This window comes from Chrysoperla carnea, chromosome 3 (genome assembly GCF_905475395.1).
Source record: "Chrysoperla carnea chromosome 3, inChrCarn1.1, whole genome shotgun sequence".
Lineage (NCBI taxonomy): Eukaryota > Metazoa > Arthropoda > Insecta > Neuroptera > Chrysopidae > Chrysoperla > Chrysoperla carnea.
Window position 1 is genome coordinate 27,934,206 of NC_058339.1, and position 27,061 is coordinate 27,961,266.

The 27,061-nt window shown below is 29.6% G+C and overlaps 2 protein-coding genes across 3 annotated transcripts in view; one reads left to right on the forward strand and one right to left on the reverse strand.

Moving 5' to 3' along the window:
* Nucleotides 1-262: 262 nt before the first annotated feature.
* LOC123296512 (inositol polyphosphate-4-phosphatase type I A) overlaps nt 263-27,061 on the reverse strand; it is a 34,262-nt gene continuing 7,463 nt past the window's right edge. The window contains exons 2-15 of one of the 2 annotated variants that reach the window (XM_044878002.1): nt 23,733-23,855; nt 16,525-16,698; nt 12,699-12,896; nt 12,392-12,546; nt 11,707-12,024; nt 4,466-4,668; nt 3,973-4,133; nt 3,007-3,392; nt 2,127-2,921; nt 1,928-2,054; nt 1,662-1,855; nt 930-1,578; nt 618-753; nt 263-435 (exon numbers count right to left, since the gene is read on the reverse strand). In XM_044878002.1, coding sequence (XP_044733937.1) covers nt 303-435; nt 618-753; nt 930-1,578; nt 1,662-1,855; nt 1,928-2,054; nt 2,127-2,921; nt 3,007-3,392; nt 3,973-4,133; nt 4,466-4,668; nt 11,707-12,024; nt 12,392-12,546; nt 12,699-12,896; nt 16,525-16,698; nt 23,733-23,855 — 3,752 coding nt within the window. In that variant the 3' untranslated portion in view covers nt 263-302. The remainder of the gene's footprint in view (nt 436-617; nt 754-929; nt 1,579-1,661; nt 1,856-1,927; nt 2,055-2,126; nt 2,922-3,006; nt 3,393-3,972; nt 4,134-4,465; nt 4,669-11,706; nt 12,025-12,391; nt 12,547-12,698; nt 12,897-16,524; nt 16,699-23,732; nt 23,856-27,061) is intronic. The other variant, XM_044878003.1, reaches the window with a different exon arrangement.
* Nucleotides 5,571-11,259, forward strand: LOC123296511 (myb-like protein X). Its single transcript, XM_044878001.1, has 5 exons — nt 5,571-5,696; nt 6,647-6,835; nt 7,228-7,354; nt 7,505-11,062; nt 11,152-11,259. Exons 1-5 carry the CDS (start codon nt 5,643-5,645, stop codon nt 11,226-11,228), a joined length of 4,005 nt encoding a protein of 1,334 aa, XP_044733936.1. The 5' UTR covers nt 5,571-5,642; the 3' UTR covers nt 11,229-11,259.

Genomic DNA, 27,061 nt, shown 5'->3' on the forward strand with positions numbered 1-27,061 from the left:
ATATTTATAAGCATTTAAGGATCTTAAATGAATTACCTTTTTAGAATTATTCATCTTTTTAGTAATAATTACCTGAATATAACGATGCAACTTTGTAAATTACAAACGAAAATTAAAAAAAAAAAAAATTAAAAATTAAAAAAAAGAAAAAAAAAAAGTTGTGTTAAAAAATTTATTTCACGTTAAAAATCAAGAAAATTGTTAGACAAAATCCAACAAATAATTTTAAAATAAAATTTCACTATATTTTGCAAATATAGAAAATAAATAATAATAAATAACAATTGATAAAATTTTATGTTTTAAGTCTGAGCAGTGCCATACGTTCCAGCCGGTGGCCTGTACAGTCTTGGAAATGTAAATAACTGTAAACTATTGAATGCGTATTTTCGTATTCCAATATTCTTCTGTGCATTTTCACGACGACATCCCTCGCTATAAAAAATAAGTTATATTAATATTTTTTCCTGTTTAACTAACAATAAAACGGGAAAAATTTGTAATATTGCCCTAGCCCTTGCCCTTTAATCTTCAAATAAATCCATGAATCAATTCAAAGAAAAAGTATCATAAAACGTCAAATTAGTGTTCAGTTCAAATATAGTTTGGTAACTTACCTTCTCATACAATCTAGAGCCCTAGGAAATTCATGTTCAGCTAAATGATAATCAGAAACTAAAATTTGGCATTGTTCTAATGTTACTGACATGCCCGTGCGATCTTTTCCGCTTTTACAACTTGTATAACGTAATCCTGTAAATAATATTTACAACGATTAAATAACACGCTCTTATTATTCAAAAATAGTAAAGAACCCCGTAATTATTTATATCTTTTTGAAACGAAAAATCCTAGTACGTTCAGATCTTTGAAGTTTACATTTTTTGTTTAAGATTGGAAAATAAAACGGGATTCTGTCAAGTAATTACCTTTCATTGTTCTACATATCTGAGCTGAAAGATGCAAAATTTCAACATTCTTACTTTTATTGCTATTTACTGCTACTCTCAGCAAATCGATTAAATCATTCAATGGCTTATTTGTTGAATTACATGAAGAAATTCGAGCATTAATCGGCGTCGATGTTGGTAAATTTAATTTTCTAAATCGTAAAAAATATTCATTTAATCGTTCGAAATTATCAACATTTGAACGTTCTTGTGGCCGCGTTGCTCCTAAACTTTCAGCTAGTGTTGCCATTTCATTTATGCCTACATTAAAGAATACAGGAGTCACATGAAATGAAACATTCTGTCTAGATGGAAGTAAGGAATATACGGCATCTGGAACCGGAAGTAGAACCACAAGTGAGTTTCGACATCCAGTTATTTTTGGTTGGGGTAATATTTGTTGTTGATGATTGCTTAGGACAGGTGAATGTGTAAGTGTAAATGTAACAGTTCGTAGATCTTCAACAGCAACAGACATATCACCATACATATCAATTTCATCACCATAATAACTTAATAATCCTTCGAAACAAGCAAGGGGCCCCAGTGCAGTTAAACTAACTATAAACGCTGGATCGGGTTTTTGACACCATAATCGAGCCATTAAACCACTTACTAATGATGTTAGCTGTAAATTAAAAATAAATTTTGTACAAAGTTCTTATTTGGTTCAGTTTTAACTTAGACAACTGTAAATCGCATCTTACTCACCGCTTGTGAGAAGCAAACATCTCTTCTATATCGTACATTACAAGCTCTTTGAGCAGTTCGATTGTCTTGTTGTAATCGGAGAACAGAATGTGCTAATCGAGCTGTTTTTAGCAATCCATCCATTGCTTGTCGTAACTTCCTCATGCTTGGTCGTAATTCTGCAGCCCAATCGGTAAGAGTTGCTAAGTCTAATCCTAGTTCCAGAAACACAACACATCAGTCAACATGAGACAAGAATTTAAAAATAGAAAAAAATAGAAAATTACCTTCTGTAAATTTATTTCCATTTCGTACAACACGTTGTACAGTATTCACAACTTTTGCTAATTCTTCACCCGTATTTAATGGCTCAGTTTTTTCTTCAGTCTTCTGTGGTTGATTTGTAACAACATTCTATGAAATAGATAAACAACTTCAGAAGTATAAAACAGCTTCATTTAAAAAAAATAAATGAATATGATTTACCTCTGATTTATCTTCAGATTTTTGTTGATTATTTATTGATTGTGTTCTAAAACTACGTGAACGTGTGACGGTTTTTTGGCCACGTAATCGAACTGCAGGACTACCACAACGTCCACACAAAAACTTCACTTTACTCACTAAACACATTACACTAGCTTCAATATTAAGTTGTGTCAGGTCCCAAGGTTCTGGCTCATCAGTAGGCTTATAATAATTGGCCGACGGTGATGAAGACATTACTTTTGTATCTAAAAATATTTTACCTAAATCTTGTTCATTACTCTTCTCAATAGATTTCTTTTGTTCATCATCGCTCTTCTTATCTAAGGATGTGGCCGTAGAATCTGCTTCATTATCCACATCTGGATACACAATAAATTGATTATCATCAGTTTTTGAATTATACGTGGTATCTGAACGTTGTGAATCATTTAAGCTTTGCATTTTTAAATTCCATACGTCTGCTGTTAAATTTTCGATTGTTTTAGTATCATCTTTTTTCTGTAATGATTGTAATTTTGTAGAACCATCGGGTAATTTCCAAATATCTTCAACATTACGTGGAGTACATGGCGTTGCAAAATCATCTAAATCTGGTGATTTTAAATCTAACGATGTTAATTGTTGTGTTATACGTTTAAATGGTGAAAGTGTTAATGATGGCCGCATATTATCTAAACTGAAATCTTCACTAACACCAGAATCGTCATTATTGGGTGCTATTTTATGCTCTTCAACAAAATTTAACGCTTCTTCAACTAATCCTGGATCCCATAAACTTAATAATATTCGTGTCTAAAACAAATAATAAAATCGTAATAGATAAAAATGAATTTAAAAAAGATACAAATTACACATGATAACAAAAATTTGTAATTACCTTTGAAATCATTTCATCACAAATAGGAATCATTCCATTCGTTTGTTTTTCTTTAGCTAAACGCATTAAAGTTTTCATTGCTTCAACAATTTCACGTCTCAATAGCTTTATTGCTTGAATAGCATCGTAGGCCATATTTATTTTACTAGAACCTTGATTTTGTGTACCTTTTAAAGGTGATTCCTTTAATTGTTGTACTAATTTAATAAGACCACCATTTTTAGATTTATGGCCATGTGCAGTAAATGCACCAACAGTGACAATATCATAAAAGCCTGATTTGTTTAATGTATCATTATGTACCCACATACGTTGAAAGTGAAGATTCACTGGTGCAAATTCTAATGTTCTATCACTTTTACGAGAGCTTGGTTTAAACATAGTACCTGAAAGAAGAAAACGCTTTAAAACAACAACTGGAAATTTTTTTGTAAGAGTTTATCATCTTTGATATGATTACTAGCATGATACCCGCCCCCAACAAAATTAATTAAAAATCCGTTAAAAATCAATGTGATTAAAAAAAGTAATATTTTAAATTTAGTTTTTTCATTATTTAAATTTCAATGTGGGGGTTTAGCAATTTTTTTTTATTACTCCACTAAATGTTTTGAAAATTTTTTACAAGTGCGTTATCTAAATAATTCCCACTAATAAGACATGGTGTTAAAGAAAGTTAAATTGTATTTTTCGCATCTAAATTTCATCAGTAGTATGTGTTATGTAACACTGTTTTAAGTTATTACCCCAACTACGGCGAGAGTTATGTGTATAACAGGTATATACAGTGTGTCGCGTTTAAGATGAAGACCCCTCATATTTTCGTTATTTATAGGAATATCGATTTAAAATATTGCTGACACACACAGTGATGGGTCACATTTTTAAAGATACTTAACCCTTTAAACTCAACCTATGGATGACATCATACTTTTTATCAAAAAGTATTTTTTTAAACATCAATACCTTTATGAGCTTGTAAATTTTCTCTAGCTTGTGAATATAACCGTAACATATGTAAATGCCTATCTAACAGTTCAATCTGTCTTGAATGCCATGGTTCACGTAATTCGCCCATTCCAGCAACTTCTTGTAACAACTCTTTTTCTTGTGTCATCCAAACATGTCTAAAATAAGTACATAAAGTGAATTAAATAATAAATTGAGTTAAGTTAAAACTTTGAGGACTTAGAAAAAATGTACAGGTTTAAATTTGGAAAAGACAATAACTTTTTTGGTTATTTGCTGAATCTATAATTTTCCAAATCTATGGGGGAGAGTATTCTCGATCTATTTTTCAATTTCTCAAGAATAAATAAATTTTAGAAGATAAATGTTAAAATATATTCAATATAATTAAACAAACTACTCAAACAAGTTGCGAATAATTGCTGTTTTAATAATGATTTATTCTTTAAAAACAAAAACATTTAACGTCTATAAATCGTTTTAAACTTACAATAATTGCTGTGGAAATGTGAAACATAATCGACTTTCGGCCATAAGCTCATAAACACAAATATCACCACCCAAGCCGGAATGAAAGCGATACGTTTTTAAGTAAATATTTGAGAAAATTAAACGTAATTCAGCCTGTGTAGGCAAACGTAATTTAACACCCAATCGTGGTGGTAATGATTGTGATCTTCGATGTGATAAAATCTGTAAAAATTAAAAGCATATGATTAGCAATAAAATTTAAAAACGCTGGTTTATAAACAAAATTATTATGTTGTCCTTAAATAAAAATAGGTATATTGACTCAATTTTTATCACCTAAGATGAAGAATTCTCAATATACGGGCAGAAAAGTGAAGTTGGTTTTTGAAAATCTTTAGAAGTACGCAAAATATGAATGTTTTAAATTCCTAATTAAACGAAGAGGAAGGTATAGGTTAATGACGTCATTGTGGAGTATCACCATAGAGATACATATGAATGTTTGTTTTGCTAAAAGGAGATGGACAACAATCTTTGAATGCTTATAATTCTTCGTTTTTTAATCAATGTATTGTAGCCCAAACCAAATCATTTGTCTTTTTTTTATCAAGAATAAAACTGCCATAAAATGCAGTCTCCTTTGCTTATTGCGAAATATATCATTTCACTTTTCATGAACCAAATAGATTTAATAATAATATTTTCGTTTTTATTTTATCAACTGTGAGAAATGGAATCAATTATATAAAGCACTAAAACTTAGAGCAAGAACACGTTTTCAAAACTATTAAATGGTGTTTACCTACACAAGTTTTAAGAATCAAATTAAGTATGAATGAATTATTAAAAACTATCACTCATTTTGAAATAAATTAATATAAAGGAACTATTTTCCCATAACATAAAAATTACCTGTTAACATAAATATTTTAAGTGACCATTATCATTAGCAAATAAATAGTAATTTAACGCCTTCAACATTTAAAATTAAAAAAAAAATTTTTTTGTTTGTTTTCATTTAGCATATTAATTTTCCACACAACCACACAAAATTAATTCTTATCAAATTATGGTGGTGGTGTATTTAATATCATTGATTTTTATTTTTCAGATTATTTGAGATAGAAATGTTAATCAGAAAACATAATTTTTATTTGGAAAGATTTTCTTAATACATCAGATCAAATCAGTATAAAATGTTTATAAAATCGTCATTAATGTTCTTAGTGTTAAGTTGTGTATATTTTCAGGTGAGAAAAAGTTAAGGGCACTATTTCGAGTATTATTTCGTTGAAATTTTGTATTTAACACAGTTGCCACGTCTAGTTCTTTTGATTGCAATCGTTTGGCCAAAAAATATGTATACTCCAGTTTGTTAGAACTCGAAACAAATCGGGTTCTCAATTTTTAAACCGTTTGTACTTTTTTTAACTGAAGTAAAAGCTCATTATATGTTATAGCTTATTATATGTTCAAACAAACACAATTCAACAAAAATTTCAATCGGCTGTCCTAAAAAGTTGTGTTTTGCGGATACGCCGTTTTAACATCAGGCCTTCCACGAATATTATTCGAATTAAAATACTACCTACTGGTAGGGTCTAAACATATTATTCTTGAAATTTTTGTATTACAATTTTGGTTTTTACAGAAGCACCAGTCATTAAAATGATCATTTATTTAAAACAATACAAGCAATTTAAAATCTCATACGTTACCAAAATATACAGTAATATTATATTATTATTAATTACAAGGAAAACAAATTTATTGTTTAAAATATATTACTACCTACAAAAATAGGTAGTAGGCACGATAAAGCGTACAAAATTCTGAGAAAATTTGAATACATAACTTAGTTAGTGTACAGAGGCCGAATGATAAACAAAACTAAATGTATCAAAACACATTATTTGCAATTTGATTGGTTGTTTTAATATTTAATACACACTAAAAAATAATACGAGTCGCAGTTTTTTTCTTATCCGAAATTTCACAAAATTTTTTTTATGATTTATTATGATGCATTTTTAGTTTTCTTTCATCCGGTTGAAAATGAAATCCCTTCAGGGTTATTCTCTTGCATGCCTGCCTGCCTGTTGCAGCCAAAGAAAATAAACGGATTCATTTCCTCACATTTATCTCTCACTTTCTTCACTTTCTATTCGAAACATTTGAAAATTAAAATTTTTATTTACAGTTTTGTTTATCGCAAATCTTAGAAGATAATTCAGATGAAATAGGTGGAAGAAGAATCAGCTCTAGTGACAACTTCAGTGTTGTTCGTGGAGTGTTATCCATATTTCAAACGGCTTTTCAACTTTTTCGAGAAGGAATTAGTGAAACTTTTCGTTTCAGTTTAAATGATCCTAATCAAGGATTTTTTTCGGTACGTATATATTTACAAGTATTTATTTTTTGTTTTTGCGCTACAAATAGATATCCGTTTTTGTTTACTCATTTTAATCCAACAGTAGAAGGAAACTTATATAGTGTGTTCATTTCAAAAGTATCCACCCTTAACAACTCTTGACCTGATGTGATTATTGTTTTGAGTGAAAACACGTCGACTTAGATATTGCTGGGGAAGTTCAAAATTGGTATCTAGAAATTCTAAGTTTATTGTTAATACGTATTAAATTTGATCAAAAATTTTTTTGTATAAACTCACAAATTCACCCCACTTTTAGTTCAAAGTCAGCTCTAAGTATTTTAATACAAATTATATATCACTTTTAGATTCAGTATAATTAATTGTAATTGTTTATTATATCATTTCAGGGGATTCGAAATTGTTTCCGTATAATCTTTTCAATGGTTAGACATATCTTCGAAGGTATTCTGAGTATAGGAAAATCATTACCATCCTATTTAGATACCGCCGCTCAGATCACAAATGTACTCATAAGTAAGTAGATAACATTTCGTTAATATAATGCATAGCCAAAATATATTCGCCTCAAGCGAGATTCAGGCCCAGAACCACAGATGGAAAATTTATAAAACAGCTTGTCACGAGGAATTTTTTATTATTGACTAAAACTGTGTTTATATTTAGATAACTCAACTCCAATTCGTCGAGATCGTAGCTCATTTTCCAACAATGTAGGAAATAGAAAATCAGCCTCAGAAATATTTTTTAAGCAAAACAATCAAACGAGTGATGAAAGAGTTAACCATTCACAGCCTGATATTGAGGAATTCGACGATTTTGAAAGTAATGGGGATGATGACGACGAGAGATTATCAGAAAATTTAAAGGCTTTGGCATCAAAAGATTCTAAAAATTATGAAATTATGAAACAAAATTCTGCTTCTCGACATACATTCAACCATTTACAGCCTGATATTGAAAAATTCGACAATTTTGAAAGTAATGAGGATGATGACGACGAGAAATTAGCAGACAATTTAAAGGCTTTGGCATCAAAAGATTCTAAAAATGATGAAATTTTGAAACAAAATTCTGCTTCTCGATCTACATTAAACCATTTACAGCCTGAAATTGAAGAATCATACGATTTAGAAAGTAATGAGGATGATAGCGATAAGAGATTAGCACACAATTTAAGATCTTTGGCATCAGAAGATTCTGAAAATCTTGAAATTATGAAACAAAATTCTGCTTCTAGACCTACACTAAACCATTTACAGCCAGAAATTGAAGAATCAGACGATTTAGAAAGTAATGAAGATGATAACAATGAGATATTAGCAGAAAATTTAAGGTCTTTGGCATCAGAAGATTCTGAAAATGTTGAAATTATGAAACAAAATTCTGCTTCTAGATCTACACTAAACCATTTACAGCCTGAAATTGAAGAATCAGACGATTTAGAAAGTAATGAGGATGATAACAACCAGAGATTAACAGACAATTTCAAGGCTTTGGCATCAAAAGATTCAAAAAATGTTGAATTTATGAAACAAAATTCTGCTTCTAGACCTACATTAAACCATTTACAGCCTGAAATTGAAGAATCAGACGATTTAGAAAGAAATAAGGATGATAAAAATGAGAGATTAGCAGACAATTTAAGGTCTTTGGCATCAGAAGATTCTGAAAATGTTGAAAATATGAAACAAAATTCTGCTTCTAGACCTACATTAAACCATTTACAGCCTGAAATTGAAGAATCAGACGAATTAGAAAGTAATGAGGATGATAGCGATGAGAGATTAGCAGACAATTTAAAGGCTTTGGCATCAAAAGATAGTTCAAAATCCATAGAATCTGACGCTATTTTCAGCTCTAGGCGATCAACAAATATTGTAAAAGTTCAAAAACAGCAAGAATCACAACAGTCTAAACTAGAAAGCAGCGAGGAATCAAGCGAAATCGAGAATAATATCTATGAGTTTTTTGAAAAACTTTTGGGTGTAAATGTAAATAAAAGTTTAGAAAACGATCCAAATAGCGAACAGTCTAGTATTTACACAGAAAAATACCCAAACACCTTAAATTTACTCGATTTTGTTCCTAATAAAAATGGTGACATTAACATGGAACAAGATATAAATTCTAACAAACAATTTGACGAGGATGATTCAGATGAATATGTATTTGGTGGCAATCAAAACTACGATGACATTGTTACATCAAAATATCCCGAATTTACTTCCAAACAGTCACAAGATAGTAAAAAAGTCGAAAACTCTAAATCTGAAATCAGTCATAAACCAGTCTACGATAGTAATACTAAAAAAAATGAAGATTTAGTTGGATATCGAACAAGTGGTGGAGAAGATCAAAATACCACTTCTAAAGGATCGAAAAAAATAACAATTAAATCTAAAACTAAAAGTAGTAATAATGACATTAAATTAAACTGTACTACAAAAAAGTGTGCTTCAAAAGATACGGATAAATGGGAGAAAAACGATTTTAAACCAATTAATGGTAAAGACTTCACAGATAATTTAAAAAATAAACGATCAGTCCAAAGATCCAAAGTACACGTGAAACCAGACAAACAAAAAAGTATTAAACATGTGAATCCAAAAAACATCTTAGATTTTCTCGATTCAGTTTCTAATGAAAGTAGCGTAAGTAATGTGGACTACGATGTTGATGGCATAAACAAAATAAAAGTAAAAAATGGAAATAAGAATAATAAGACCAACCTTCATGCCGTTTCTAAAGAAAATATAAACTTAGATGAATATGAGACTAGTACTGAAGTAGCAATTAAATCTAGCACACAATCAGATAAAAATACAAAAATGATTGATGCTGATTTTATAAATATAAATGAATATCGTACTGGTAAACATCAAAAAGTCGATATAAAACGGTCCAGTTTCAAAAATAATCCTAAAAGCACTAAACAGCATAATGACAATTCTAAACAACTAACCACTCCAATTGTAAATATTTTAAAATCAAAATCAATTGATAAAAGTAAATCTAATCTTGATACTAATAAACACTTTGACCAGAGCGAGTCAGATGAAAATGATTTTAGTAGCAACGACCATGTCACCGTTAAAAATCAACATAATAGCAATTCTAAACAATCGAATACTCCAATTGTAAATATTTTAAAATCCAAATCAATTGATAAAAGTAAATTCAATCTTGATACTAATAAACACTTTCTCCAGAGCGAGTCAGATGAAGACGATTTTATTAGTAACGAAACGGTCACCGTTAAAAAGCAACATAATAGCAGTTCTAAACAACCGACTACTGCAATTTTAAATATTTTAAAATCAAAATCAATTGATCAACGTAAATCCAATCATAATACTTATCAACACTCTGATCAAAGCGAGTCTGATGAAGATGAATTTAGTAGCAACGAAAATCATATCGTTAACGTTACAACTTCTAGTGTCACTCTTGGGCGACCAGAAAATAATATAAAAGTCAACCCATTTGAGAATGAAACTAGAACTGCTGATATTCCTGTTATCAATTCTAAACAAATAAAATTAGATGATGAATATCATCCTAGTAGAGAAGAATTTCCAAATTATTCTACCAAATCAGCTAAAGAATTAAAGGAACGTGAAACTATCAGTTATATTGCCACTACGCAGTCGTATGGCAATATGAAATCGCCTGAGCTGGAAACTGACGAATCAGATGAGTATCGTACAGATAGTAAAGTAAATCGGAATTCAAAACAGACAACTGATGACATTTCTACTAGCATTAGGCGATCAAAAAATAATATAATAGTCAAACAGCCTGGTTATGATACTGACAGTAAAAATATCTACGATGACAATTTAAAAATTAGAATAGATATATCTAGAACTGATAAAAATAGAAAAAAATATATACATTCAGATAATAATGATACTGATCAGAACGAAGGTAATAAAGCGGCATTTAAGCGATCAAATCAGAATATTGACTTAGATGAGTACCGTACTGGAATTTATAAGAAAGAAAATAATAATTTAGTAAAAAAACCCGAAACCTTTCATAATTTAAAAAATATTGGTAAACAAGAACCCAAACATACCCACCACTTTTTAACAAAGAGGCAAGATGAAAATGGTAATTATGAGAATTATGTTGCCACTTTGGCGCCACCAACATACAATAACCATGCAATAGGAGATGAATACGAAAAAGAGAATCTTGATAACAATTTTAGATCAGAAGGTAATACAAAAGTTATAAAATTATCAGACACAATACAAAACATTATAATTCTGTTGTAACAGGTGAAATTAATATTGATCGAATTTTAGGAGATATACAAGACGCAACAGCAACAAGAGACAAGTTTCGTGAAAGACCAGATTTTCTAATTTTGGATCATTTCTAAATAAACTTTATTAATAAAATTTGCACACCAGTGTTTAGTATAAACTTTGCATTTTTTGTCAACCCTGTTGCTGCATACCCGAAAGAAAAACAAAAAATTGGTTTCTACGTTACATTAGTATCTGATTTACACCAAAAAAATATTATTAAAAAATATCATGATTTAAATCAAACGATTTTTCATGCCAAACCTGCTGTGAAGAGTATTCGTGCATCAATGCACTCTCCGAATGTGTTAGTTACGCAACTTTAAACGCTAAACAATTAATTAATAATTAATCTGTAGCTCAGTGCGTACACCATATAAAGATCGTGGCATCAGAGTGTAATTTCTTCTAGCACCTAAGCAGTAGCATTCGCAAACACTTTACAAACGTGGTATTAAGCCTTTAGTATACTTAGATAGTACGGATAACGAGTTATTAAATGTTTATCGTTTTGAAACTTCAAATGACAGTAATAATTTAAGAGCCACATACCTGAGTTTTATTATTGTTTGGTATCGATCGACATGGTGTGTGTTCTGTACTTGATCCACGATCTTCAGCTTCCAAAGTCCATGAATTTAATGTTAAAAAACCAACTGTATTCTTTGTGTTTGGTTCTTGTAATGGCACACGTAATCTGGCTGCATCTTGTAATGAACTTAATGGTATACATGCTGAGCCTATTGGTATGGCAGTTTGTGAAACTTTTTCACGTACATCGTAAACAATGAATCGAATTTGTGAATCACTTGTTAAACCATCGCTTGCACGGAATCCAATTGTAGTTAAAAATATTGCATTACTACATTTCTAAAAATAAAAATTTTTTTTTGGTCAATTTAAATCGAATAATTTTTATATTATGTAGAATAGTCAATTTGCCGGATTCTTGTTCTATAACTGAGTTTCGCAGTTCTTCAAATTGCCAAAAATAGTTTGTTTTGATCTTATAAATATAACATACTCTTTTTTAATGCCTAATTATTTAAGCAAACTTTTTGAGCTTGTTTAGGAAGTGGAAGGGTCCAAAATATGGAAAGGGGCAGTTTACTACTGACGATTATCTTAAGTAATTTCGTAACGACGAGTTTCCCGATTAAAAAAAAGAGCAATTAAATCATTTAAAAAATAAAAGTAGGATGTATCTGCAAATTGACTCGTTAATGTTGAGGCTTACTTCAACTAATTCTGTGGTAGCATATTCCAACCACAATCTAGATGATGGCATGAATGCATGAACGGCTATTGCAGGATTTGGTGGTTGTCCATTACCATCGCATAATAAATTATCACATGCTAATGATACTTCACATAATGGCAATTCGTTCATATCTACAATCAAAAAAATTCAAAATTTAATTATTTTATAAACTTTGCGCCCATTTATCCATTATTAGTAAAAGTGGCTGTTAAGGTTATATTTTACTTCAAGAAAGATTCTTGGTCCGAAATGATAGATAATGTGATTTTTAATTCCTACAAACCTAAAACAATACCACGTTTTTCCCGCCATTCTGAGATTGTCATATGATTTTTACGTGGTTTACGTTCAATACATTGCCTTAGTGTTTGCAATTGTAGCCGCATATTTGAATAACTTGCACGACTTAATAGATTTATCCAATCCGAACGTTCCACTTCAGAATTTGCAGCTAATGTTTGACAAAGACCTCCAGTAAACACTGTAAATAAAATGAGATATATTAAAATTAGAACATAAATAATAAATTTTCAAAAATAATTAATGGGTATTCGAGTAATATAAAAGAAAATTCCATATCCACCTCAATGCCTTGCTTAATTTTTTTATTGTGTTTACTAACTTTGAAACAGAATACGTGCCTTATTTGTCGCTCACAGTAGCTGCAGTTGTAGACCTCTTTGAGCGTATATACAATTATATTAAGTGTCGCTGCGGCTACGTTGGAGTTTACACGACTGTGAAAAACGTTCGGGTAAGTTATACTCGGCCACAATGAATTCATTGTTTATTGATGAATAGCATATTTCTTTTTGCAGTTTTACGAATGTATTAGCTATTCTATTTATTGTTGCTGCGGCTGCGGCTGAGAGAGCGCAGCTAAGTTATACCCGGCCAGTTATACCAAATCCCTATAAATGAGTCACCCTCACCCAACCCAACAAAAATTAAAATCTAACCTACCTAAAACTTTCGATACCCTAAATTTTTGGATGTGTCGTAGTATTGGAGTTAAACTTCTTGATTCTTTTTATAGTCCCTTATTGAATTACGTTAAAGATGTCGAAAAAAGTATTTTCTGAATACCTTACAAAATAGGTTTAAGTATTAAATAAAAGTATTACACCTAATTTAAAAAACTTGATATTTGATTGATAATATCTTAAGATCGTGGAAAGGGCTGCTGTAAAAGAAAGATTAAAGAGTTATTCTACTTACTGATGAAGTGATGAAAATTTAAAACAAATAAATTTTATTCAATATAATATGCAAACAGAATAAATAAACTACGACATGTTTAATTCATTAATGAGTAGGAAGTGATTAATTTAAAAATACTTTGCATAATTATCTAATAATAGTGATGTACCGAGTCATGTCATTTACCCAATTCATCATCTTTACACATTGATTGACATGTCTTCCTGGATTCCTGAGGCACGTGGGTCTGGATCATTTCGGCTATTTTCGCAGGGAAATAATGTTTTAAGTACACATTCATTTAGAACAGTTTCACAAAATTTTCTGCAGGCGATTGATTTTTGATTTTGATTGATTACAATATTTGGATCGATTTTAGTCCGAATCTCAAAAACTATTCGACCAGTCATCAAATGCACCCAATTTTTATACTTTTTGGATCAAAATAACCTTATATACTGAGTTTTATCAAAATTAGAGATTTAAAAAATTGTCTGGATTTTTTGCAATTTTTTTAAGGGATACTTTGAAAAAATCAAGAAAAACGAAAAAAAAATTTTGATTTGGAATTTGATGAAACTCGGTGGATGGGGTAATTTTGACCCAAAAAGTATAAAAATCAGGTTAATTTAATGATTGGATGCAGAGTTTCTGAGATATCGCAATATTTTGATCGATTTTAGTCCGTATCTCAAAAACTATTCGACCAGTCAACAAATGCACCCGATTTTTGTAATTTTTGGGTCAAAATTACCTTATATATTGAGTTTTATCGAAATTGGAGATACAAAAAAATTTTTGATTATTGGCAATTTTTTTAAGGGGTACGTACCCCTTTGAAAAAATCAAGAAAAACGAAAAAAAAATTTTGATTTGGAATTTGATGAAACTCGGTGGATGGGGTAATTTTGACCCAAAAAGTATAAAAATCAGGTTAATTTAATGATTGGATGCAGAGTTTCTGAGATATCGCAATATTTTGATCGATTTTAGTCCGTATCTCAAAAACTATTCGACCAGTCAGCAAATGCCTCGATTTTTGTAATTTTTGGGTCAAAATTACCTTATATACTGAGTTTTATCGAAATTGGAGATAAAAAAAATTTTTCGATTTTTTGCAATTTTTTTAAGGGAATTTGAAAAAATCGAGAAAATCGGGAAAAAAAATTTTAATTGGGAATTTGATGAAACTCGGTGGATGGGGTAGTTTTGATCCAAAAAGGATAAAAATCAGGTTAATTTAATGATTGGACCTATAGAAAGTTACAATGTCAGCAAGTATCATGGACAAAACTTCATTTTCAAAAAAGTTAGAGTTCCCCACCAAAAAATCAAAACCCATAAAATTGTGAACAAAAGGGAGGATAAGTAAGGCCTATAACATATATTCCAGCAATTCCCTATAGACTTTCTTTGTCAAAAAAAAGAGATGAAACAAACTAATGACTCCATCTAATCTAAGAATTTTTTATCTCAGCCCTTTTTTTATTAAAATTTAATTTGGAAATTTGAAGTTTGAAACCTCAGACTTCTGGTATATATTTTTAATGGAAAATTTAGTATTGTTGATAGTATTGGACTCGTAACATCACTATGAATTATTTAGAGAAGTTAAAAAAAATTCAGGATATAAAAAATACCAATGGTTTGAGTTTGTTGAAATTAAATGATTTTTTTTATTCAATCGTCTTAACTGTATGTCTGTATAAAACGTTATTATTTATTTGTATATTCTTGAGAAAACTTTCATTGGTATTCAATTTAGTTAGTGGCTTAGTACTATGTTTAATCACGTAATCATATTTTAATGGTATTATCCAAAAAAGGAAGTTCAATTTATTAAATTTAACCTCAAGCTTATTATATCAATAAATAATGTCTGAATTTAAAAAATGAAAGGTATCCATGCAAAATTTAACTATATGCGTCCATGACTCCAAAATAATGAGCTACCCTTTTCTGATTTAAATATGAAATGAGCTATATGCTCTATGGTTTTTTGTTTGTTTATACCATGGAGATTTTTACACCCTCTTCAATTGCCATAGACCTTTTCATTAAAGCAAACGAATCTTTTGTTTAGGACAGATGTCAAAAAACTGTTCAAGTAAATACAAATCACATATCTTCTATCTAAAGGTAAAACATATTTATTTTCTTTACTTGAATAGTTTTTTGACAACTGTCCGAAGCAATAGCAAATCGATTAAAAAACTTATTCAAGTACCACCTATAGTTTCCATGGAGTCACGAATTATATTCTTATATATTTAAACGAGCAATTCTTGTATATATATATATATATATATATATATATATATATATATATATATATATATATATATATATATATATATCAACGATCTTGGAAATGGCTCCAACGATTTTCATGAAAATGAGTATGTAGGGGTTTTTTGGGGCGATAAGTCGATCTAACAAGGTTTCATTTTAAAAAAACGTCGTTTTATTCGTTTTTTCATGAAAAACTGAAACCGGCAATGCAAATTATAACTCTTCCTGACATTTATTGGTGTATATCGTAGTTAATGAAATACAATGCAAATTATAACTCTTCCTGACATCTATTGGTGTATATCGTAGTTAATGATTCAAATTGGTATTTGTGTGGAGACATTTAAAACGGTCTTCTATTAGTGATAAAATTTGTGTCTTTTTAAGAATACCGAGCAAAGCTCGGTCATCCAGATATTGGATATTAATTTAGACTGTCGGATAGTGACAGAAAAAAATAAAGAATATTTTACAGTCTATCAATGATAGGGAACATATTAGTAAGGCATAGAGGAAATATAAGATTACTTCTGACATCTAGTGGCTAAAATAAAAAAACATGAATACATTTTAAGAATATGTCAATTTCCAATTGTCAAATTTGTTGATGTACTTACCAATATAAAATGGATATTGCCCTTCAATTTGTGGTGGAACATTTGATGTAGGTGGTTCTAATCGTACATTACACTGTTCTAATACAATTACACCTAACGGCTCTGACCATTGATCGCGCGATTTAAAATAAAATAGTAAATTACCACGAAGTCGACACCATCTCTCTAAGGAAACTGTTGAAATAAATAATTGAATTAAATATTTTTTTAGAAAAAAAAAACCACTTTATTATTTTTGGAACAATATTTTATAATGACTTAATATAAAGCCTTTATCTCGGTGAGAGCATAATATATTTATTCCTGGTCGTAACTTGAGGGTGGCTAGACAAATCTCAAGTTTTCGCCAGTCACTGAAGGTTTTCCATTAAGCTATGTGTAGTGGGATCTAGGCTTTAAATTAAACCAATACCTAACTACAATTACATTGAAATACACCAAAAACCGTGTTTAACGACTATTTTGTTGACTCAAAATGGTACAATTAGTTTAAAAATTAAATTTACATAAGTAATGATATAATATTGTTAAATACACTTGTAATTATCGAATTAAAAGTTTTGATTTATGAGGATTTTCAAAGATATTTAATTTGATTTCCTAAACATATTCTTAAAAAGTACGCTTAAATTGAAAGGTAAAATATTTTAGAGAATGACAAAATAGGAATTATGATTATCCCCAAATATTTCGGACTTCTTAGATAACCTGACATGCATAAATATACACATTTCGATGGGAATAGAGTCATGGATCTCTTGTTAAATCGACAAGTATTTTATTTCTGGGGCACCAGATGATGAGTGTACATTTTTTCACTTTGTTGCCATCTTTGTGTTTTCGTTTTCGCTGTTTTCCTTACTCCATTATCATTATTTTTCTTAAAACATTAGTTTTTGAAATATTAATAATCTGTATTTCAAAGTAAGAGTACTTTTAAAGATATGTTTAAGACATTAAAAAAACGTTTTCCACAAAAATCACTTACTGTTTGGTAGGAAATTAAGATATACGAATGCAAAAATCGAAAGAAAATAAAGATTTTTCTTAATTTTATTTTAATATTTTATAGGGTATCATTTTCCTTATGAGGTGAGAGTTTTAATTAAAAAAATAAATTTTTAATTAAAAAATAATGATCATTAATTAAAAAAGAATGGATTGTGCAAATTAACATGATATGAATTAATGAATTTGGTCTAATTTATTTAGATTAGATCTCATAAGAAAAATTCTTTTTTAATTAAATATTAATGTGCTATAAAATTAAAAAATAATCTATAATGATAGAGTCGTTCAGAAGCCAATTCTATTTAATTACGAAAATCTATAAAAAAAACACTTTTCTGATCTAAAATAATAGAAAGCGATTTTATATTCATATGTCAATTACGAGGACTCAAATGAAATTGATTTTTGAACGACTCATCTGTATTAATATATTTATAATTAACATGCAATATTGCAATAATATATTTATAATTAATATGTTGCAAAAATTCGTGCAAATTTTCTATATTTTTGTGCATGCAAAATTAGTGAAAAAAAATTAGTATTATTAAACACCTGAAGATGAATACACTTCTTTCTTTCTTCTAGAGATGTTAACATATTTTTAGTGAAGAAACACTGCGAAAAATTGTTAAAAATAGTAAAAATGGACCCCGCCATTTTCTTTATAGAAAATTAAAGATCGATGAAATTTGTTGAATTTTCTTATTATAGTTCCTATTATTTCGCTGAAATGTCTTCTTATTCATTTTGTTTCAAATTAAAATTATCTATTTTTTCGAAATCAATATAACATTGGTGACAAATAAAAATAGTTTCAGAGGCCAAATTATTTTCAATGAATAATTTTATCGTAGAATCGCTTATTTTCAACATACAAAATGTTTTAAACAAATTTTTCCAATTCCATCGAAATTTCATTTTAATAAAGAAAATGTCGGGGTTCTTTGTAGAGCCTCCTTCAAAAATCCCAATAGATGATTAGATAATTAATGAATCCTCTGAAATGCTTTTGAAAATAAATATTAGGTTATAGCGAATTCCTTGATACCCAAATACCTGATGAAACATAGAAATATTCAAACAAGAATAGTTTCAGTAAAATAGTTTTGTTAGTAATTATAGCATATATTATGAAAGTTGTTATTGCACGCACATTCACCATAATTTTGTTATTGTTTTTCAAATGAAAATGATGAAAAGGACCATAAAATTTGTACAATGTAATAAACAAAAGACCTGGCAGAAATCGCTTAAAAAGTATCCTTTGAAGAAAACTGATTATATATTGTATATAGGGTGAATCGTGGATAATAGACGTGTTGTTATCCGATTCACTTTTTATTTTTATTTAATTGTTGTTTGACATTTATTTTAAGGTCCATCTACACATTTCAGTGCACGGAACGGAAACTTCAATTCAGTGCTGTGAAATAAAAATCGGAATTAAGTAAACAAGCTTAATAGCAATACATAAGTTTATACATTTAGGCAAACTGATGGTTTAACATCTCAATAATTTTCAGGCATTTCTAGTATATAATTTCATAGAACTGATGTTGCCGTTCGTGCAATGAAATGGTACAACCTTGAAAATGAACATGAAATCATTGTCATAATACTCCGACGCATTATCAAAGTCACAAAAAATGTTTAAATCTGATTTTCATAATACATTCATTGATATATCAAGAAAAAATCGTTGAAGAACGTAGGTTTTTGCATAAATTTCTTGGCTATAATCCATTCCTGAAGTTGGACCGATTTAAACTGAATCAGTCGGTGTAGTTTATTTAATTGAAACCCTTCTTATTTTCTCTTTTAGGACTGGTTTCAAAATTTCAAGTTTTACTTCCCATTTATATTCTGCCAGATAATTTTATGGTTAGATTAAGTTATATTTTACAAAATATACACTTTAGTGCTCTTACAGGAGTGGGTTTAAATTTTGTATTCAAAATAAAAACTTGTTCACGTCTTTTCTGATTTTGTTTTGAATAAAATACATAGCTTAGTTCAAAATATCTTGACTAATTAAAAGAGAAACTTTTTTGCCTCCTTTATGGTTAAAAAGTTTATTGGAAAGTTCAAAAAGTGGGTATATACTTATAATTTTCTGCAACCGGACTAAACCATCACAGCGGAGTCCCATTGTGAGGAAATCGACGAAACGTACCGAAAATTGCTTCAGCAGCAGCCGGCACTGATCACAGATTCTGAAATCTGAAATCACCATCCGAAAATTAAACGAACGGAGCGTCGAAGTTTTGCTTAACGGACCATACTCCCCAGACCTCTGGCCAACCGACTACCAACTTTTCAAGCATTTCGATATCTTTCTCACCGGTAGAACTTTCGCCAATTAAGACGAGCCAAAAATGGCTTTCGTCGACATCATCGAATTCGGATTGTCAATTTTTATGTCGACGGAATAATTCGATTTTTGCTACGTTGGCAAAAATGCACTGATTCAAATGGCGCTTATTCCGATTAAATTGAAAGTTTTCATTGAGATATTACAGTTTAAAGTAGGCTCATAAAAACAGACAAAACTTTTGAAATAACCTAATCCTTTCAGGAAAAAATGTAAATCAGATCCTAAACCGATGAATTTATTAAAAAATATTTTTAAAATAAAAGTAGGATGTAATTAGTATCTTTATGATTGTATTATTTTGTTTTAGACAGATAAATTATGTAAATACAGCAAGTCCTTGCTGTTTAATCCTCCAGTTTATTCTTTGTAAGTTTATGTATTTATTCAAATTAAACAAAATCAGTTTGCACAATACAATAACAAATTAAGTGTATGTAAAAAAGCAATATCAACTCTATTGTTATTTTGTTACGAAGCATTTTACGGGTGCAGAGTGGTGCTAATGACAATTAATTAATTATGTTTATTAATTATTATATTAAACCATGTTCATTTTATGCTTCTAATTTAAAAATTTGACAATCAGAGAGAAATTATTTTGATTTGTTTGTACCTGGATAAAACGCAAAGGACCCCGCAAGATTAGATAGGAAAATGTCTTTCTGTGAAGCTTTTTCTAACCCAAATTAAAATGTTTTTGGATCATTCCGATTAAAAGCTCTCATGACCACAAAAAGTTTTAACGAGTAGTTTTCGAGCTACGTGCGATCAAAGGTACACACACATTATAATTTTACAGCCCGTAGCTCAAAACTACCCGTTAAAAAATTTTATGGCTGTGTGAGCTTTGTATCAGAACGATTCGAAGAATATTTTGGGGGCGGTTAGAAAAAGTTTCACAGAAAGTCATTTTTCTAGTCATATACCTTTCGTAGCTTTAATCACCCGTAGCTAGAAAACAGTTCATAAAAAACTTTTGTGGTCGTGAGCGTTTTTGATCAGAATGATCCAAATAACATTTTTGAGTGGGATAGAAAAAGTTTCACAGAATGGTTTTAAAGACTTTCAAATATTCCGCGTTAGTTTAATTAATTTTCGAAATTTATAATTTATTTCCGAAAATGAAATAATCGAACACAAAAAATAGTAAACGATGATAAACGCAATGCCAAGGAACATTAAGTATCCATTCCACCTTTATTTTTAACCTCCTCTCGAACCTTCTGACTCTAAAGACTGTTTGAATGGATTCCGAAAATGAAATTATCGTTCTGAGGACAAAAAATAGTAAACGATGATAATCGCAATGCCAAGGAACATTTAGTATTCATTCCACCTAGTTTTTAACCTCCTCTCGAACCTTACAGAGCTCTAAAGACTGTTTGAATGGAATACAAAGAAGTATAAACTCCCACAGTACACCTACCAAAAAAATGAAAGAATTAAATGAATGGAATGGAATTCATTTAAAATTATATAACTAACAATAACAAATAATTTGCACATAAAATAATTATAAATAATAATAAATTCATATGTTATTTAAATAAACAATACAAATTATTATACATAGGTATGCCTAGTTAGTTATTATTGATTTAATGAGAATAAAGTTTTTATTTACACTGTTTGGACTTTTTAAACCATTAATTAAATGCTAAATAATGATGAATAGGAATTCAATTCATAATTTTATTAATATAATTTTTATATTTGATTCATGGTTTTCATAGAAAACTGTGTAACATTGACATACTAAAATTGTTGAGTGGTATTATGTTTTAACGGATTTAAGTTATTGCAAAGCATCAATAAATATCCGGGAGTTCCATTTGCGAACTGCAAGTTGCTTCTCAAAGAGGATATCTTAAAAAAGACCAATTTTAGATGGAGGGAGGAACGTATTTGTGGTACAGCATGGTCTTAGTACAATCGTAGGCGTTCCGAAGAACTTTTATCACTTCCAATGCCCGCTGTTCGCAAAGTTGCTGCGGCTATTACAGGGCACTGGTTGGGAGACAGGCATGCTGAACAGTGGTGAGGAGGAAGAGACAATGCCTCATTTTCTTTATCACTGTCCAGCTCTTGCCATGAGAAGATGGACTTACTTAAGCCAGTCTTTCTTTGACGACCTCTCCGACCTAAAGTCCGTCGACGTCAAAGCTCTCCTGCTGTTCTTAAACAGCTCCAAATGGTTCATTGGAGTAGTGTTCGAAATGGGCCAACCCTTTTTCGGTATCACAACAGACTCTATGGACAAGTGTGTCCCATCCCAGGATAGCCACTCTAACCTAATCTAACTTATTGCACGTGCTTTATCAGTCTAAGTGGTATAGCCGTAGCATTATATATAAATTACATGTACTGTTATAGTATTACCTATCATTTAGAATGGTTCAACTTTTGCGTTTATTTTGATTTAGTGTGTACTCTAAAATTAATTTTTCAGTTAATTAATTAGTTCTCTACTTGAGCTGACATTATTGCCACACCACCAATTTGTATTCCAAACATCTATAGAGGGATCAATATTGATAACAAGAGGAGGTGTATCAATAAAAATGAGAGGCTACATTCACTTATAACCAATGTGATTTATTTTTTAGTTAGTCTATCGTAGAACATCCATCATATCCCAGAGCGTAAGTTTTTTGAAGAATTTTCACTATATTTGAATTGTTTGTTGTGTCCAAAGTATGTCAAAATCTAAATAAAGGAGTGCTCTTTTATGATGATTTCATACTTGAATTTTGAAATGTATTTATTGAAGTAGAAAACAGAATATTAAATATTTATTTTACTGTAGCCTTCAGCGGTTAAAGTAAAATCAATTCGTCAAGATTTGTGCATAATGAAGAATTGTCGTCTTTGCACCTTCAAGCAAAGTAAAATATATAAAAAAAAGAGTTGAAAATTGTTATGGCTTTTAATGAATGCAGAAATAAAAAAAATTTCTGTATTTCTCATACTTCAGGATTTAATCGCTGAACTTTTTGCACTCGATTACCATATCCAACAACAAAGTTATTATATGGCGAATTCTTGACTTCAATGACAGTATTGTCACTTATAATGGCAGTGGCGGATTTAAAGAAAAGGGCCTAGTGGACAAAATTTGTTAATAGGGCCGTTTTTTAAATCTTTGTTAATCAACTTGGTGCCCTTTTGTGGTGCTCTTTCCAACAAATTTGGCTTCTTTCTTACTTTGAGAACAGCTCTTTTGCAACTCCTTAAATTCTTTGTGACGTTTTTTTGTAATTATAACTTTTGTTCAAATAAAAAATGATGCTATAATTAAAGTAAACGGATCTCCTTGATATTTTGTATAGAGACATAATTGTTAATTACGAGCAACCTTTCTGAATAACATTTTGTCAACTTATAAAAATGAAGGGTAGTTGACCAAAAAGAAAAATAGTGATTTCAATTTTTTGGCTACCCTGTACATTATTTAGAAGTTTTAAATATGCCTACATACTTTTCAGAATAAGCAAAATTTTTTATTAAGAATGACTTTTTTTTCTTAAAATGAAAAATAAGAAAGTTTACGAGTATAGTTACCTCTATTCGGGGACACACTATATATTAACGATGTACTTTTTCTACACGATAAAACGTATAAAATTAAATTTGTGAGAAATTTTCTGGTAGACATAAATACCAATTAAAATTTCATACCAAAAGCATAAAATGAACAAAATATTTTTAATAAATAATAAACACACTGTTGAAAAGAACATGTTGTGTTTTTTTGTCGTTATGTGATAATGGTTTTAGTGATCGTATAAAATTATGTTAAGTATTATTATGTTATGTGTACCTTTTAAAACACTGCCCACGCAACTAAGGCTGCGTAACCCACTATCGGATTTCCTTCCTTTATTTCCGTGATCCCCCCGTCCTGTAACGCACGCCACTGCACTCAAGTTTATTTTTTTGGATTCTGTTACAATAGGTGAGTATGTTTTATAATTAATAAAATTAATAATAATTAAATTTAATGTATGTTTTGTTTTTAAAATTAATTAATTTAAATATGATATTAATGTTAACTTTTATGGAAATAATATTTGTCTCTGTTTCCGCCAACAAATTTTCTAATTTTATTTTGCTTTTGGGCATTATTGTGGAATGCATATAATTATATTTTTCTTAAATTGCTTGAGCTGATGTTGGCAAAATAATATGAGAAATTTGTTGCCGTCAGAAACACTTCCAATTTAGTTATTATTTTATATGTGATGAACTTAATGCATCATAGACTTATACGTTAAATATAGACGGTCAATAATGTTATGAAGAAATGTTCCTGCAACTACAGTTGATAATAACGGACTTTTTCAGCAAAAACAAGCGAATTGCCAGCACATCCACTTTTATACAAGCAATTACACAACAATAATTCGAGCCAGCAATAAATGATAGACTGATTTATTTTTGTACAATCGCATAAATGTGAAATCGATGTAGATCACGCATTCTTGCTAAACAAACCCAAAGAAACTTTACAGATAATAGACCCATTCATTTTTATTTACAATTGTATTTTAATTTAGATAGAATCGTTTTCTAATATTCCACTCGATACAAAAAGGAATCGCAATTTAAAATGACATGGTCTATTGGTATGAATGACCAATTTAATATATTCAGAATTCATGAATATTGATAATTTAATTACTTTTTAATTACCAACTGTAGTAGTATTGTTTTAATTTAAATTGATTAATAATGAATATGATTTTAATATATTTATAATTTGTATATTTCGATTGATATTAGCGATAAATTGAGCATTTCTAGTGCAGAAAATATAAATTCACTTGAAAGAATGTATCAGAAGATTTTTCTGTACCAAAAGTGTTTATAAGTGAATATTTGTAATTCATTCATTGATTATATTATAATCGTATGTATGCGGTCTGTACGATCTCTTTCGTTTGATTTAATTCATCAAAGATGATTTGTGTTTGCTGTCTCATCATGAAGTAAAAATCATACAAACCTAATACATTCTAATGAATACCTAAATGAATCAATTCAAGAATTAAGATTGTTCAATTTAGCATTTGTCAATATTCGTCATTTAATATGGCATTCGTTAATAATCTTAAAAGTAGATTAGAAGAATTTAATTTGCTGTTAAAAAAATAGAAATAAAATGAATTAAGATCAGTATTCAATATAATGTGAAGAATTACGTAATCGGAAAAAAACTCAAAATAGAAAAAACGATAACGTTATTTAACGATTACATGTCTTAGAACTTAAATTGGATTGAGAAGTTAGAAAAATGAAAAAATTGTATTGGTTTTGTTTCGCTATCTTTCGAGAGATGTCTTGATAACATGATAACCTCAAGATCATAACTTGTAGGACTTCAAGATTCTACTCAGATCGAACCAGTAGGTTTCCAGAAAACAAACAAACGGCGTAAGCGTAGAGGAAAATTTGTAATTTCTATTTTCAGATTCTGCGTCTTTTAAAATGCCAAATGCTATATTTTGAGAGAGGCAGAGACAATTTTTTTGTTACTAAATTGTAATCATTTGTTTTTGTTGGAGTATATATTAAAATAATAAACACAAATGCACGATTATATGAATATCATATTCTAGACTTGGAGACACTGTTTCCGAACCTTTTGTTACAGTTTGGCTACCCGTTAGTAAATCTAATTATATATTTCATAGAAATCATGATGCCTTACTTCTCCGACAATTTCAAAATTCTACATACACACGTAACATCGTCATATTTGCGTTTGATAAATATATTTAGCCTGTATTAACAGATCGCAACACTGCATCAAGTAATTCAAAACTTTCGTTTCAGTGTCTCCAAGTCTATTAGTAGTGTTATGAAAACATAGATAAAATAAATAAACAAACTATAAAATATATTTTGCAATAGTTCATATTTTTGTTATCACAATAATATTTAAATTTAATCTTTTTAACCGTATCACTGTTATTGAAGGTCATGTGAAATATGTTGCAAACCAGTTACTAGAGATTCCTTTAATAGCATCCATACTTTTATAGAAATATATTTACTTCGACATTTCAAACTAACAACACTGAAGTAAGATAAACTAAGCAAGACCATGTACGCATGGAATCTCTCATAAGAAATGGAATTAATTTGTTACTGTTACAAAAATTACTAGCAAATAGCTAGCCGGTTAATAGCTCACTAGTGATGCAATTTCGCCGTCGTCATTTTCAAAATATACAGAGTGGGTCATTTAAATCCATGCATCTGAATATCTCGACAGAGGCACCTATTAAAAATGACCGCAACAAAAATTGTAGGTTTGATGGAGGACATCATGTCCTGACATCAAATTCGACCCAATTCTTCGGGTTTCTAGCTAAGATTTAAAATAACACTTTGAATTAGAAAGTTGATCCTCATAAAAAAATTAAAATTTTTCATATTAACCATTTTTTCGAAAATCGTCAGCTTTCGGAGGAAATGCTGTTTTAAAAATATGTCATTATTGCATTTAATCGAAAGAAAACACGCTAAATACGGAAAAATGCTTTAGCCAAAAGTTGTCAAGGGCAATAGAGGACATTTGTCTGTGTCCATGACTTTGGCTTACAATTATCGATAAAATTTAAGTGTATTTTCTTTCGATTTAATATAATAATGACATATTTTTAAATCAAATTTCCTCCGAAAACTGACGATTTTCGAAAAAAAAATTTCAAACAAAAATGTTGTTTTTTTTATGAGAATCAACTTTCTAATTTAAAGCGTCATTCTATCTCTTACCGTTTAAGATCTAAATTGGCTATTAAAGAGAGAACTAGTTCCAATCTTATGTCTGAACATGATGTCCCCATCAAACTCTGTTACTTTTGTTTAGGTTTTTGCCCACCTAGTATATTTAATTTTTTTAATGTGTACGTGTGTATGGCAAAGTCGAATGGAGCCTCGCTCAAAATTTTGTCAAACAATTCTAATTTTCATCTATTATAATAATTTGCTTCCTTGATGGAGAAAATTATAAAAAATTGTTCAATAGAAACTTCGACCTATACAATATAAACCTGTAAACGTTAAAACAAACATTTGTTGCTGTGGGTTTGATCCAGTAACTAAAAAGTATTTTCCATACATCTTAAAGTAAACAAAACCCAG